This window comes from Typopeltis vanoorti, chromosome 8 (genome assembly GCF_054136105.1).
Source record: "Typopeltis vanoorti isolate ZY-2024b chromosome 8, IOZ_Tvanoo_1.0, whole genome shotgun sequence".
Taxonomy (NCBI): Eukaryota; Metazoa; Arthropoda; class Arachnida; order Uropygi; family Thelyphonidae; genus Typopeltis; species Typopeltis vanoorti.
In genome coordinates, this window is record NC_143556.1 from 27,345,114 (window position 1) to 27,360,385 (window position 15,272).

The 15,272-nt window shown below is 37.0% G+C and overlaps 1 protein-coding gene across 2 annotated transcripts in view; it reads right to left on the minus strand.

The window, feature by feature from the left end:
- Nucleotides 1–15,272, minus strand: part of LOC150103869 (ATP-binding cassette sub-family A member 2-like) — a 975,482-nt gene that overhangs the window by 674,836 nt on the left and 285,374 nt on the right. For both annotated transcript variants that reach the window (XM_090397162.1, XM_090397161.1), the window contains exon 16: nt 6,466–6,656. In XM_090397162.1, the coding sequence (XP_090253288.1) occupies nt 6,466–6,656 (191 nt within the window). The remainder of the gene's footprint in view (nt 1–6,465; nt 6,657–15,272) is intronic.

A 15,272-nucleotide genomic window follows, 5' to 3' on the forward strand; every position in this document is an offset into this window, starting at 1 on the left:
AGATAAAGAAGACAAGGATAAAAATGAAACCATAAAAGAATCCAAAACAGAGAAACAAAACCATTAGGACAACCATTTGTTGTTCCTGTATCTGGCTACTTCTGCAAGTTGTGGCGCAAATTTTTTAAAGACACTAATGTTGCCTGTGTGATCCACTGTAAATCAGTAGTGCATACAGAAAAATATATGAAAGCAATGGAAGTTGCCATGGAGCAAGAAGAGGAATGGCAGTGCCAGGCAGAAAAACAGGAAAGAATTGAAGAAGAAGGAAGCTGCTGAAAAAGCTTTTAAAGATGCCACAGAAAAGGCTGCAAAAGAAGCTGCTGAAAAAGAGGCTGAGAAGGCCAAGAAAAAGGAAGCTGAACAAAAATTTGAAGTTGAAATGGCAAATGCCAATACTGAAGGAAATTCTGGTGATAATGAAAAAACTCGATGCATCTGATTGCATGCAAAATGATGAAGCTGAATCACAGAAAGATCAAGATGAATCAATGGAAACTAGTGGTACAGGTGACAGTATTGGGCAACAGCCAGGAAAGAATTTAGATTTAGAAAAGACCCAAGATGCAGATGATGATAAACTTGCAACTGAAGCTGTCCAATCTGACCATGGAGATGAAGCAGAAGTTGATGAAGAAATTAGTAGTTCACCACTAACCTAACTCGGAGGGACAGAGCTCGTGGTAGAGCTCAGGGCCGTTCAAAGGGGAAAAGGCGATAAGCTCAGCACATTGTTAGTTTCCTATAGTATGGTATCTTAAAATGTCATGTTTAGTACACTATCACAGTGTTGTTCATTAATGTTTATATATATATATTTCTAATCATTGCATTATTATTATTATTATTACTAGGTGACCAAAAAAGAATTCTAGGGTATTTTCTATGGTATGGACCACCATACAATGGTGTTTTGAGCATATTCGTGAAGCAACAACATTCCTTACACATAAAGGAATTTCAGGCAGGAGTATGGTAGGAATGCTCAAAGTGACAAAAGCATCCATAAGTAGCATCAATAGCTCTTGGAAACAGGAGGTGTTTTTAAAGCACGCTCACTGCACATTTTCCGCACATAACAAGTATGGAAAATGTGAAAGAAATTCGACAACTCTTTTTTGGGTAAAATTTGGACAACTCTTTCCAGAGTTGCCCAAAACATTCAGTTTGTAGTGTGAGTCATCAAATAAACATTCCTAAAAGTAAAGTGAATGATGTTGTTCACAAGAGATTGAAACACCATGCTTATAAACTGCAGCTTGTTCATTACATATACATGAACCACAAATAGTTCAGTTTGTGACCATCATGTTAGTTAGACCTCATTGCTAAACACGACAACTACTTCAAGAACATTTTATTTTCTAATGAGGTAACGTTTCATGTACACAGAGTTTTGAATTGCCATAAATGTTGGATGTGGGATCAGAAAATCTACATGAATGATGAAGTTCATTCATAGCAGTCTGAAAGTCAATGTCTAGTGTGGCATCATGTATGATTGCATTGCTGAGAATCTGTTTTCTCCATGAGGAGATAAAGGCTTCAAAGCCCTGTTTAATACACTAAAAAACAAGCTTTGAAGATTTGCTCCAATGAACAAGCACTTAAAGATGAATTAAAACTTATAAGCAATATCTTCCTAAAAAATAGTTACAGCCAAAATACTATCAACCTCACTTAAAAACAAAAATAAACAAGACTACAATAAAACTGTAACCATTCCATACATTAAAGGGATATGAGACAAAATAAGCAGAATACTACAAAAATACAACCTTAAAGCCAAGTTTAAACCTCCTGCAAAATTAAAGAACTTACTCAACTCATCTAAGGATCCACTCCCTCTGCTGGCCCATCCTGGAGTATGCCTTTGATGGAAGATTTTTCACTTGGTTATGCTAACAATTATATATTTGGTTTAATCCTTTATCCAAGTGTAAGCAAACGAAGTTTGCGCCTGAAGTATTTTCAGGACTGGGGCAACTCATCGCAAAGGTGGTATAAGTTCTGATCACTTGCCTTAGTATCCCATAATGCAAAGCACATCTCCTTGCAGACATGTGTATAATGCTATGCATTAAGGGAAGGGTCACTACCCAGACCGGTTTCGACATTTATTGAGGTCTCGTCAGTGAGAGCTGGACCCAGAGGTGGTGATACTAAGGTGGAAGCAATGCAGAAGTCATATCACATATACCAGTTGCCAAAAGGTGTCAACACCTTATTATTAAAATTCTCTGGATTAGATATAGTTGATGGAAGTTTTTTCACTTGGCTATGCTACCAATTATATATTTGGTTTAATCCTTTATCCAAGTGTAAGCAAACGAAGTTTGCGCCTTAAGTATTTTCAGGACTGAGGCAACTCGTGGTAAAGGTGGTATAAGTTCTGATCACTTGCCTTAGTATCCCATAATGCAAAGCACATCTCCTAGTGGACAATCACCACCTCTGAGTCTGGCTCCCACTGGAGAGACCTCAATAAAGGTCGAAACCAGTCTGGTAGCATAATACATGTCTGCAAGGAGATGTGCTTTGCATTATGGGATACTATGGCAAGTGATCAGAACTTATTCAACTTTTACCACGAGTTGCCCCAGTCCTGAAAATACCTCAGGAGCAAACTTTGTTTGCTTATGCTTGGATAAAGGATTAAACCAAATATATAACTGGAGTATGCCGTATTCAATGCACCTGTAAATTTGCCCTATATAGGGGAAACAGGATGCACAATTCCTATCAAAAAAAAAAAAAGGAACATAAACGACACATTAAATATAATAACTATGGTCAAGCTGGTCTTTCTGATCATGCCTTGAACAATTTACATAAAATTGACTAGAAAAGCACCTGTTGTTTACATCACACCAAAACATAGTATGAATGCAAATGTAAGGAGGGCTGTGAGATTCTTAACAATCACCGTAATCATGATGGTCTAAAAATCCCAAGAATATGGAAGGCACATATTCTACTCACTTAATCTTTCTCCCTAAGAGTTAATTATAAATATGACCATAGGTAATCCAGGATCCTAAATCTAATATAGCAATTGTCATGTTAAATTAGGACATCATTTTTACTGCTACAAAACTATCTATATGAAAGAATGTTTCACTTATGTTGTCTTAAATAGAATAAAGCTTTAATGCAGTTAAAAAAAAAGGTGGCTAATGTGTGGAATTTTCAATTAAGACAGAGTACATGTGGAATTACCAGACTGGTAAGTATGACAAGCTTAGAAGATTGCTTGGATCAGTGCCATGGCATGTAAAACAACAAGGGCTGGATGTTGATAATGCATGGGAAGTGGTAAAGGAGCATTTGAGGGAGGTAATGGCTGCCTGCATACCTAGAGTTGGAAAAGTAAATCAAGTGGGAGTTAAATGGATGAATAACACCAATTAAGCTTGAGCTGCAAAAAAAAAAAAACAATTGTGGATGAAATTTAAGGAGAAAGGTGACCTGAAGGCACACGAACAGTACAAAGCACAGGCCAGAAGTGTAACTAGTGTGGTAAGAAAGGCAAAAGCAGATTATGAAAGGAAATTAGCAATGCAAGCTAAAGAGAATCCCAAACAGTTCTTTCAATATGCTGCAAGAAAAAGAAAAAATGTATACAGTAGAATGATTTTAAGGAATACTGATGGTAGGGAGGTAACAGTCAGTCGAAATAGTAGAATTACTAAACGAACACTTTGCAAGAGTATATCATCCAGGTGGTGATATTGCAGGAATGAGGGAACCAATGGCTTATACAGGACATTTGAGGTGAATGAAATGGATGTGAATACATCTGTGGGATTTAATGGTATACCAGCTTGTCTTACGTGAAGTGGCAAAGGAATTGTCAGTATCCTTGACCATATTGTTTAATTTTTAAGTTTCAGATTCGGGTTAGTCCTGAGGAGGTGGAAAGAGGGGGAAAATAGTTCCATTGCATAAAGTAAGCTCCAAGACTGCTATTGCAAATTACCGACTGATCAGCATATCAGGAGTCGTTGTCAAGGTTTTGGAGAAATTAGTCAAGAGCAAAATACAGAAATGGCTAGATAGAAAAACAGGATACTGTATGGAGGCTATGGAGGCAGCATGATTCTGTGAAGGGTAGATCATGCCTCAGTAACTTGCTCATGTTTTATAATACAGTGAAAACTGAACTGGATAAGGGTAAGTTTACAGTGATACTACTGGACTTTGCTAAGGCCCTTGACAGGATACCACATGGAATTCTAATCAGTAAACTGTAGCACATGGGGATGGCTAGAGGGTTGGTGAGATGGATAGGTGAGTGGTTGATGGAGAGATATCAGAGAGTAGAGTCCAAAAGAAGGCCTGTGACTAGTGGTGTACCACAGGGTTCTGTTCTTGGACCACTGCTATTTAATTTGTTCATTAATAATATAAGAAAGGATCTGAGAGGAACTGTTCATTTATTTGCCAATGATGCAAAGTTGAGTAGAGCAATAGTGAACACACATGATGTCAAAATTTTGCAGAATGATTTGGATAGATTGGAAGACTGGGCTAGGAAAATGGATATCAGTTTAATGTGGCAAAGTGTAAGGTTATACATTTTGGGGTGAAAAGATTATTAGCAGTATACCACATTGGTGGAACTGTACTCCAGGAAATTGACGAAGCCAGAGATTTGGGAGTGTTGGTGGATAGGGAGTTGAAGTTTAGGGGGCACATAGCAAAAGTGGCTAAATCAGCTCATCAGATCACTTGGTTACTGAAGAATACTTTGACTAGCAGAGATAAGCAGGTTATTGTTCCTCTTTATCAAGCTTTGATAAGATCCCATCTTGACTACTGTGCCCAGATCTGGGCGACAGGGTTTCTTCTTGATGGGGAGAAGGTAGAGAAGATCCAGAGGCAAGTGACCAAGATGATAGCTGGTCTGTGGAGTGAACCCAGGGCCGGATTTAGACTTGCTGAGGCCCTAAGCTATACAAAACCCAGAGGCCCCCTACTGTTTTAAATTACATCAGCTGGTCTTTTTGTTTTTTTTATTTGAGGCCCCGGCAGATTGCAAGGCCCTAAGCTGTAGCTTTTTTTAGCTTATACGTAAATCCGGCACTAAGTGAACCTAACAAGAACAGGTTGAGGATCTGTGGGTTACAGAAATTGGTTGATAGGTGGAAAAGGGGTGATATGATTGAGACATTCAAATTACTGAGGGGTTTTTACAGGATTAACTCAGAGGAAATTTTTCAGCACAGGACTGGTGGCAGGAGAACTAGGGGCCATCCATGGAAACTGAGCAAGAGTGTAGTTAGCAAGGATGTTAGAATTAGGTTTTTTACTTTGGAGAGAGTGGTGAATGAATGGAATAAGCTGACAGAGTATGTTATGGGTGCCATGGCTGTGAATGAGTGCATAGCAAAGTATGATGGATACTGTGAGAATGCTGAAGTTCTCGACATGATGTTTAGGGACTCCTTCGATGAGTCTAAGGACTCCTTGGAGTTACCCGTAATAATAATAATAATGATGACCTTAATATATGAAGGTCGAAACGTTGGGAAATTAAAATAATTATAACACGGTTGTAGAGTCCATAATTTGTGTAAAATGAATTAAAAGATTCCATTCTATTCATATCTTGTTAAAGGCAAATATGATGATTTATGTAAAATTCATCAAACCTGTTTGTAAAATTTCCTGTCACAGACATCTATCATCATGAAGATAGCCAATGGGATTGAGGTCAGCATGGGAGGGGAAGGAATTAACCATTAAAGTGAAGACACCTTCCTGTAGGCAAAACACTTCCTATAATATGGAAAGTGTGTTTAGTGACCATTCAAAGCAGTGTGAATGATCAATATGGATGGGTATATTTTAATCAGCAATGATGTTCACAGCAGCTGCACTATTCAGGCCTTGCTTGACTGATATCAAGGAGAGCCTCAGGAAGTGCCACAAAAACCACTGTTTTAAATCACTACCACATCACTACATTGTTGTGACCAGAGTTGATGGATCCACAGCTTCATATTATCATTGTTATATACTTGTCCTTCTAGCTACATGAAATAACATGATGCGGTAGTCCTATGATATCCAATACTAATGTTGCTTCACTACTCTACCTTAAGTGTTTTTTTTCCTTCTTTTTTTCTATGGATGAGCTATAGTATCCACAGTCATCAGCTGTTATATCCCATTTTTGATACTATCAAACACATGATATATTCAAATGTTTTTTTCACCTGCTTACAAAGTAAATAATACTTGGCAAGAAATTATATTCCTATTAAATCATTTATTCAAGTGTAAGCAAACAAAGTTTTCCCATGAAGTAGCTTCAGGACTGGGTTGCTTATATATAAAGGTTGATCACTTCACTTTCCAATCCAGAAAAAAAAAAAAATCTCACAATTATCTTTAAAATTAATAAAATAACACTTTTGACACTATTAACTATTACTTAAAATTAATGCTTCAGAGACTTACGAAAATGCAATGTTGGCAATTACAAATACTTCCATCATGAGGAAAATTAGTAAAGGGTTACTATATGTCAGAATCTTCCCATATTTTAAAATGGCTGTTAGGAGAGCTGATGTGATTGTCATTTGAGCAAAACTGGTGATAAACCATGCTAGCCAATGGACAGCACTGCTTAAACCCATTGTCTTCATTACCTAAAAAAACACAACTGACACTTATTATACAAAATAAACATATATTTTAAAATATAAACTATTATGAATATAAATTAATCATATTAAACATGTGTAAAATATTACATAAATTTATATTTAAAATTTATATTATAAACTATTAGTAGGCTCTATAGCTCAGTCAGCAAAGATGCCCTTTAACTGGAAAGACTGAATCCTGTCAAGATGTCAAGGAGATTACAAAAAGAACCTTTTGAACAACTTTTTAACTAAAGGTGAACTAGCTGTCTCATGCAGGAGTAGAAGGGTTTCTCATCCTGTAAAACAGCAAACCAGCTAGAACAAACAAGGAATTCGCAGCCATTCAGACTTCCTGGATAGAATTAACCACCTTATTGTGTATGAATTAGAGAAGTCAAGTTACGTGCAAACCATGAAAAGCCAATGAGTCTAACATGTTGAAAATGAGATTTAAAATATTAAATATGTAAATAAAAAATGACATAAATTAAATAGTAAATATAATAAATAATATAATATACAAAACTTATTCCATTACGTCATCAGCTTTGATAATCTATTAGTAATTTGCAGAAAGGGCTGAATTGTAGATGTGGTTTGTTTGTAGTGGTGCAAAGCACTGATTATAATTCTTCAACCTGGATCACTTCACTGCTGGATGCAGAACTCTCCCAATTTTTTCAATTCCATTCTTTTTTTTCAGCTTTTCTCATCCATTGCTGGAATACAATGGATAAGAAAAGATCCTCCCAAGACTAAGAAACAGATGGCAATCTCTTGGACTACTGGCTTCCATGCTACTAACAAATTAATCCACTTTGTATTGTTATATCTTACAATGTGTCCAGCCCATTTCCATTATGAATGAATAATATAGCTAATCATGTCTTGTACACCTGTTCTTGATCTCATCGAATGGGAGGGTATCCTGTCTTTAAAGTGTCACCTAGCAAATATTCTTTTCCAGTCTTCTCTGGGTAACTCATTTTGTGTTAACCATATTTCGAGTTAAATTTCAAATTCATTACCATACATAATTACAGGTAAGACACACTAATTAAAATCTTTTTTGTTCAAACTCATGGAAATATCACTTTTGAAAATAAATTTTATCCTCCCCAAAACCCTCCACAATCCAGTTGTATCCGTTTATTTTATTTCTTCGATTTGCCCATCTTTAATTTTTATGATCTGTCCCAGATAAACATGTGAATCTATGCTCTCCACTTCTCGATCATCAAGTATTATTCCTTTATGGTGTTAAACTGCCATTCACCATTACTTTCCTTTTGTTTAAATTTATCTTCAATCTAATTTGATTGGACACTTGAGGTAATTTCCTCTAGCTCTATACTTTATTTCTAGGTCTTCTGCATCGTCTGTGAAGAGGACTATATCATCAGCAACAGATGAGTCAGAATCTTTCCACTGATTTTAATTACTCCATCCCACAGTTCAATTCATGAAAAACTTCCTCTAAAGCAGATGCAAACTTATGAAGTTTAATAACAGCAGCAGCATGACTACGCATATATATATATATATATATATATATTTTTTTTTTTTTTTTTTTTTTTTTTTTTTCCCTCAGAGTTTCAATGTATGTTTCTTCCCTCTTTTAACAGTTATTCTAGGATGGCTGAGAGTTTAATGGACAAAATGCTTTTTTTAAAGTCCACAAAGGCTAAACTGATAGCTTTAGTATGTGCATTTGGGTTGTCTATAAATTACCTAAGAGTGTGAATATGATCAATGGCTAACCCTGCCTACTCTTCTGAGTGCATATACAAAGCTGTTCTGTCGCATTATTCAACTTGTATACTGCTTGCTAGTAATAAACTAATGGTTCTATGAAATTCTAAACAGTAAACTGCAGCACATGGGGATGGATATAGGGTTGCTGAGATGGATATGAAGGTGGTTGATGGAGAGATATCAGAGAGTACTTTATTCAGGAGTAGAGTTCAAAAGAAGGCCTCTGACTAGTTGCCGCAGGGTTAGTTCTTTTTTGGACCGCTACTGTTTAATTTGTACATTAGCAATATGGGAAAGAATCTGAGAGGAACTGTTCAATTATTTGTCAATGATGCAAAGTTGGGTAGGGCAATAGTTAATACAGATGATGTCAAAATTCTGCAGGATGATTTGGATAGATTGGCAGACTGGGAAAAGGAGAATGGATGTCAGTTTAATGTGACAAAGTGTAAGGTTATACATTTTTGGGTGTACCAAAATGTATACCACATTGGTGGTACTGTGCTCCAGGAAACTGACGAAGCCAGAGACTTGGGAGTGTTAGTGGATAGGGAGTTAAAGTTTAGGGGACAAATAGCAAAATTGGCTAAAGCAGCTCATCAGATCACTTGGTCACTGAAGAATACTTTGACAATCAGGTTATTGTTCCTTTTTATCGAGTCTTAATAAGACCCCCATCTTGACTAGTGCATATGAATCCGGGTACCAGGGTTTCTTGGTGATGAGGAGGAGGTGGAGTGGATCTAGAGGCAAGTGACCAAGATGGTAGCAGGTTTATAGAATGAACTTTATGGGAACAGATTGAAGATTTGTGAGTTACATAAACTGATTGATACAATTGAGACATACAAATTACTGATGGGTTTTTACAAGATTAATTCAGAAGAAATTTTTCAAAACAGGTCTGGTGGTGGGAGAACTAGGGGGCCATCCATGGAAACCGAGTAAGAGTGTAGTTGGCAAAGGTGTTAGAACCAGGTTTTTGCTTAGTGAGTGGTGAATGAACAGGTTGTCAGAATCTGTTGTGGGTGCTATGACTGTGAATGAGTTCAAAGCAAAGTATGATAGATACTGGACAAATGTTGGATACTTCTTGACACGATGTTTAGGGCCTCCCTCGACGAGTCTAAGAACTCTTTGTTGGAGTAGCCCATAATAATAATAATAATTTTTAATATTCTTGTTTTCACCTTTTTTTTTTTTTTTTTTTTTTTTGTAAATAATTATTATTAATGCATTGTTCCATGTTTTGGGGATTTTTTCCCTATTTTAAACAAAGTGTGAAGACTCTTGACAGGTAATCAGCCACTGTCTTCCCTTGAAATTTCAATAAATCAACTTGAATCCCATCCTGTCCTGGAGGTCTTCCTTACTTAATTTTGCAAACTTTTCTCACTGAGTTAGATTGCCTCTAAATTTCATTCTTTGTCACAATTATGGGATCATTACCTGTAATAAAACTTTAAAACTGTTAATATCATTTACAATATGTCTCCTATTTGGTATTAGAAAATCTATTTCATTAAACTGTATTTCTTCTTAATATTTTTTTAATTCTCTTTGTTATTTCATTTCTGATTATTTTGTCATCCTTTCCCCTTTTTGAGCAACAATTTCATTTTTTCATACCACCAAATATCTTCTCAGAAATTTCATCCATTTATTATTCTGAATAGTTTATTTTATTTTTCTGGTATTAAAAGACTGAATTTGAGTCTGTTCACCCAAAAATTGTTTTAATAACTGAGACATGGCTAGATGAGGACGATATCCTGACAGAAATAAAAATGGAAGGGTATGATGTGTTTTGTAAGGATAGAAAGAGTAAAAAGGGAGGGGGGAGCGCTATTGATGATAGAGAAAGAGTTATGTCCATACAAAGTAGAGATGCAAGGGGGAAATAGTGCCAGTGGTTTTGAGGCAGTATGGTGTGAGATAAAGGTGAATAAAATGAAATACTTGGTTGGATGTTGTTATAGACATGGTAATGTGGATGGTAGTGACTATGAAATGTATAATAAAATTAACCAAGCAAATAAGAAAAGAGTGATCATTATGGGTGGTTTTAATTTGGCAATATAGACTGGGATGATGAGATAGCAACTGGAAGTAAAGAAAATGAGTTTCTTGAGTTTTTGAGGGACAACTATCTCAGAGTATGTAACAGCGGGCATACAAGGATTGAGGGTCTTGGATTTGATCATCTCATCAGAGGATCTAATTACAAATGAGGTGTCAAATCATCCACCAATTGGCGAGAGTGACCATGAGGTGATTACCCAGGTGGTTGCTAGCAGTGTGAGAACCTCTGTGGGAAAAGGCTATATGTGGAACTACAAGTTGGGTGATTATGAAGCGCTCAGATAGAGATCTTGAAAATTCCCCAAGAGATCAATGCAGCTTGAGGGATTTTCAAAAACTATCTAGTAGAAGAAATGTCTAAATGTATTCCAAGGGTCAGAAAGAATGATGAAATGAATGACTAAACAAATTAAGCATGTGATGCAGAGAAAAAGGGCATTATGGAGACAGCATAAGTGAAGTTGTAATAACCAATTCCATGATGATTACAAAGACCAGGCATGACAGGTGAACTTGATTGGTAAGGGTAGCAAAAGTGAGGTATGAGTAGCAGTTAGCTAATGAAGCCAAAAAGAATCTTAGGGAGTTCTTTCGATATGTAGCCAGCAAAAAAAAAAAAAAAAAGAATGATTTATTGAAGGATGACATTCTTTCTTTTACTGTTGCATGGTGATCAGCATTCATTTTAGAAATTATGGACTTTACAGCCGTGTTATAAAAAACTCTTTTAATTTCCCGACGTTTCAATCTTCATATTAAGATCATCATCTGGAACAACATATACAAATATACAGGACAAGTTGAGTTACATTACATACAGTAAGCTAGAGAAACAATGATTAGATCACAGGTTATTCTACTGGCATAACCATTGAAAATAATGTCTATTTTCTCCAATGACATTCATGGGAGAAAATAGTATAAGGACAACTGTTGTAGAAGATATATTGGAAATACTTAATGAGCAGTTCATAAAGGTCTTTCATTCTTGTGAATATGACTTCATGGAGAGATTGAAAGCAGTTCATGATAGGGAGGAGAGATTGACTGTAAGTGAGCAAAAGGCAATATGGAGAGTTGAGCAAACTTGATGATAATAAGGCTGTGAGACTTGATAATACATCACCATGTATTCTGAAGGAATGTACCAGGGAGTTGTCATCTGCCTTGACATATTTTTTTTAATATGAGTGTTGAACTGGGTCAAGTTCCTAAGGAGTGGAAGGAGGGTAAGATTGTGGCACTTCATAAAGGAGGTGATAGAACTCAAGCATCAAATTATAGGCCTATCTGTGTCAGGTGTTGTGGTTAAGTTGTTGGAGAAGCTTGTGAGAACTAGTATTCAGTATTAGGTTGACAACAATGGTATTATCTTTGATGGATAGCATTAATTTGCTAAAGGGAGGTCATGTTTTTAGTAATCTACTCATTTATTACAATAAGGTGCAGCTTCCCTGGACAGAGGAGAGGGATATGCAGTAATATACTTAGATTTTGCAAATGCTTTTGATAGATTACTGCATAATAAGTTGATGGTCGAACTAGAGCGGATGGGATTAGATATTAGATTATTGCACTGGATGGGAGACTGACTATCTGAAAGGTATCAGTAAGTTGTGTATGGGGAGGAGCAATATCCTGGAAAAGGAAAGTCACTAGTGGTGTACCTCAGGTGTCTGTTTTAGGGCAATTACTGTTTAACTCGTATGTTAATGATATTGGCAAAGATTTGGAAGGGGATATTCAGTTGTTTGCAGATGATGCAAAGTTGGGACAAACTATAAAGAGTAGAGAAGATGTTGTGGGCTTACAAGAAGACATAAGTAAATTGAGTGAATGGGCACGGTAATGGGGATCCAAGTTCAATGTTGCAAAATGTAAGGTTTTAAAATTTGGGATGTAGAATTTATGCTTTATGGGATATATTGTCAGAGGTGGAGGAAATAAGAGATCTTGTTTCCTCCACCTCTTACTCTCAGATTCTTATCCACATAGTGGATAAGAATCTTATCCACATAGTGGATAAGAATCTGTCGTGAGCGTGATATTTTTGTCAAACTTCAGAATGAAGAAAATAGTGATATGACAAGAAATGGCGAGGCTGTACCAGAGAACTGTGAGGGCGTGAATGTAGAAAGTGTGAATGATGGTATTAATACAGAGCAAAATAATGGTTTAACAGAAAATAAAAAAGATGAGATAGATGCAATGAGTGAGATCACGTTGTTGAGTGGAGCGATACAAAGAGCAAAGCGGCAGCTAGAGCGTATGAACAAAAGTCTACTGAGTGTACCAGCCAATAATAAAAAGATGATAGGAAAAATACGAGTATGAGTGTGAATGTAAATAAAATGAAGGAGAGAGTGCTGTATGGAGATTCGTTAGTACGAAGTGTGTTACTAGAGGATTTGACAAAATCGTACCAATCTGGTGCGACCATCAAGGACGTAACTGAGTCTATTAGAGAGCAAAAGGAAAGGGTGAAAGATATGATTGTTGTGGCAGGTACAAATGATTTGAAAGGAGATAAAATGGAAATGATAGAGGACCTCAATGAATTGTTTGAGGTAGCAAAAGAAAAGAGTGAGAGAGTTAAGATGATTAATCTTTTGCCGCAGTATGACAGTGAAGTGTTTAAAAGGAGGACAATAATTGCAAATGACTTTATGCGTGGGTTATGTATGACGAGTGGTGTAGAATTTATATATAAGATAGATGGCTTACATTTGAATGGATTCAGTGTAAGGAGACTTGAAAAAGTGTTGTGGAATGAAGTGAATGTGCAGAATCAGGTAAACTAGATTTATTAAGGGGGGGGGGTTGATATGCTGACCTTAGGGAGGCAGTTGTGTGTATGAATGAGTATAATATGCCTGAGCGAATGAGGACAACAAATCAGAATGAGATAGTTAGTATAAGGCATCAAGGTAGGGATGGGGCTAATGGGGGTCTGAAATTTGTGTACACTAATGCTAGGAGTATTAGGAACAAGAAGGAAGAATTTTTGGCCATGGTTGGCACTTCCAGACCACAGGTTATTGGCATTAGTGAAACATGGTTGACTGTAGATGATACAGCTAGGGAGGGGGATTGAATGTGATGGGCATAGTGTGTTCAGGAATGACAGGGAGAATAAAATGGGGGGAGAAGTATTGCTGATGATAGCTGATGAGCTGCAGCCAAGGAGAACAGAAGTTGAATTGCAGGATAGAGAAAAGAGCACATTTGAGGCCATTTGGTGTGAGATTGTGGCTAGCAGAACTAAATATACAATTGGGTGCTGCTATAGACCAGGTGAAGAAAAAGATGGTGGAGATAGTATGCACAAGCAAATAGAAGAAATCAGTGAAGGAGAGTAATTATTATGGGCGATTTCGACTGGTCGCATTGATTGGAGTGAGGAGAGGACACTCGGGAGGAAGGAATTGGATTTTATCAGCATGTAATGGAAAATACTAGAGGTCAGAGAGAGCGCAGGAACCTAGTAATTGCATCTGATGATTTGGCTGTAACAAATATGACCACATTGCCACCAATTGATGAGAGTGATCATAGGGTCTTGACTTGGGAGGTGGCTAAAGGTGCGGAATTTACAATTAAGACAGGATACATGTGGAATTATCAGGCCGGTATGTATGACAAGCTTAGGAGTTTGATTGGCTCAGTGCCCTGGCATGTACAACTGCAGGGGCTAGAAGTTGATAGTGCATGGGAGGCAGTTAAGAAGTGTTTGCATGAAGCAAAGGCTGACTGTATACCTAGAGTCCAAATAATAAATCAAGTAGGGGTTAAATGGATGAATAACACCATTAAGCTTGAGCTACAAAAAAAGAAACAACTATGGAAGGAATTTAAGGAGAAAGGGTAATGAGTGTGGTAAGAAAAGCAAAAAAAGATTACCTAAAAAAACTGTTTAGGATTCTCTTTAGCCATGCAGGCTAAAGAGAATCCTAAACAGTTTTTTTGATATGCTGCAAGTAAAAGATAAAATGTATATGGCAGAATGATTTTAAAGAATGCCGATGGTAGGGAGGTAACTGAATCAGTTGATATAGTTGAGTTACTGAATAAGCACTTTGCAAGAATATATCATCCAGGTGGTGACATTGCAGAAATGAATGAACCAATAGATTATACATGAATTGTGGTGAATGAAGTTTAGTTGAGTAGTCTATTGCATAACCACAAAGTCAATACATCTGTGGGAATGGATGATATACCAGCTCGTGTCGTACGTGAAGCAGCTAAAGAATTGTCAGTACCCTTGACCATTTTGTTTAATTTGAGTCTTGGGTTTGGGTTAGTCCCAAGGGGGTGGAAAGAGGGGAAAATAGTTCCACTGCATAAAGGAGGTTCCAAGACTGCTGTTGTAAATTACCGACCGATTAGCATATCAGGAATCGTTGTCAAGGTCTTGGAGAAATTAGTCAAGAAAAGAATACAGGATTGGATATATGAAAATGGGATACTGTATGGGGGACAACATGGTTTTGTGAAGGGTAGATCATGCCTCAGTAACTTGCTCACGTTTTATAACAGAGTGACAGCTGAACTGGATAGGGGTAATGGGTTTACAGTGATACTACTGGACCTTGCCATGGCCTTTGACAGGATACCACATGGAACCCTAATCAGTAAACTGGAGCAGATGGGAATGGATATAGGGTTGGTGAGATGAATAGGAGGGTGGTTGATGGAGAGATACCAGAGAGTGGTTTATTCAGGAGTTGAGTCCAAAAGACGGCTTGTGACTAGTGGTGTGCCGCAGGGCTCTGTTCT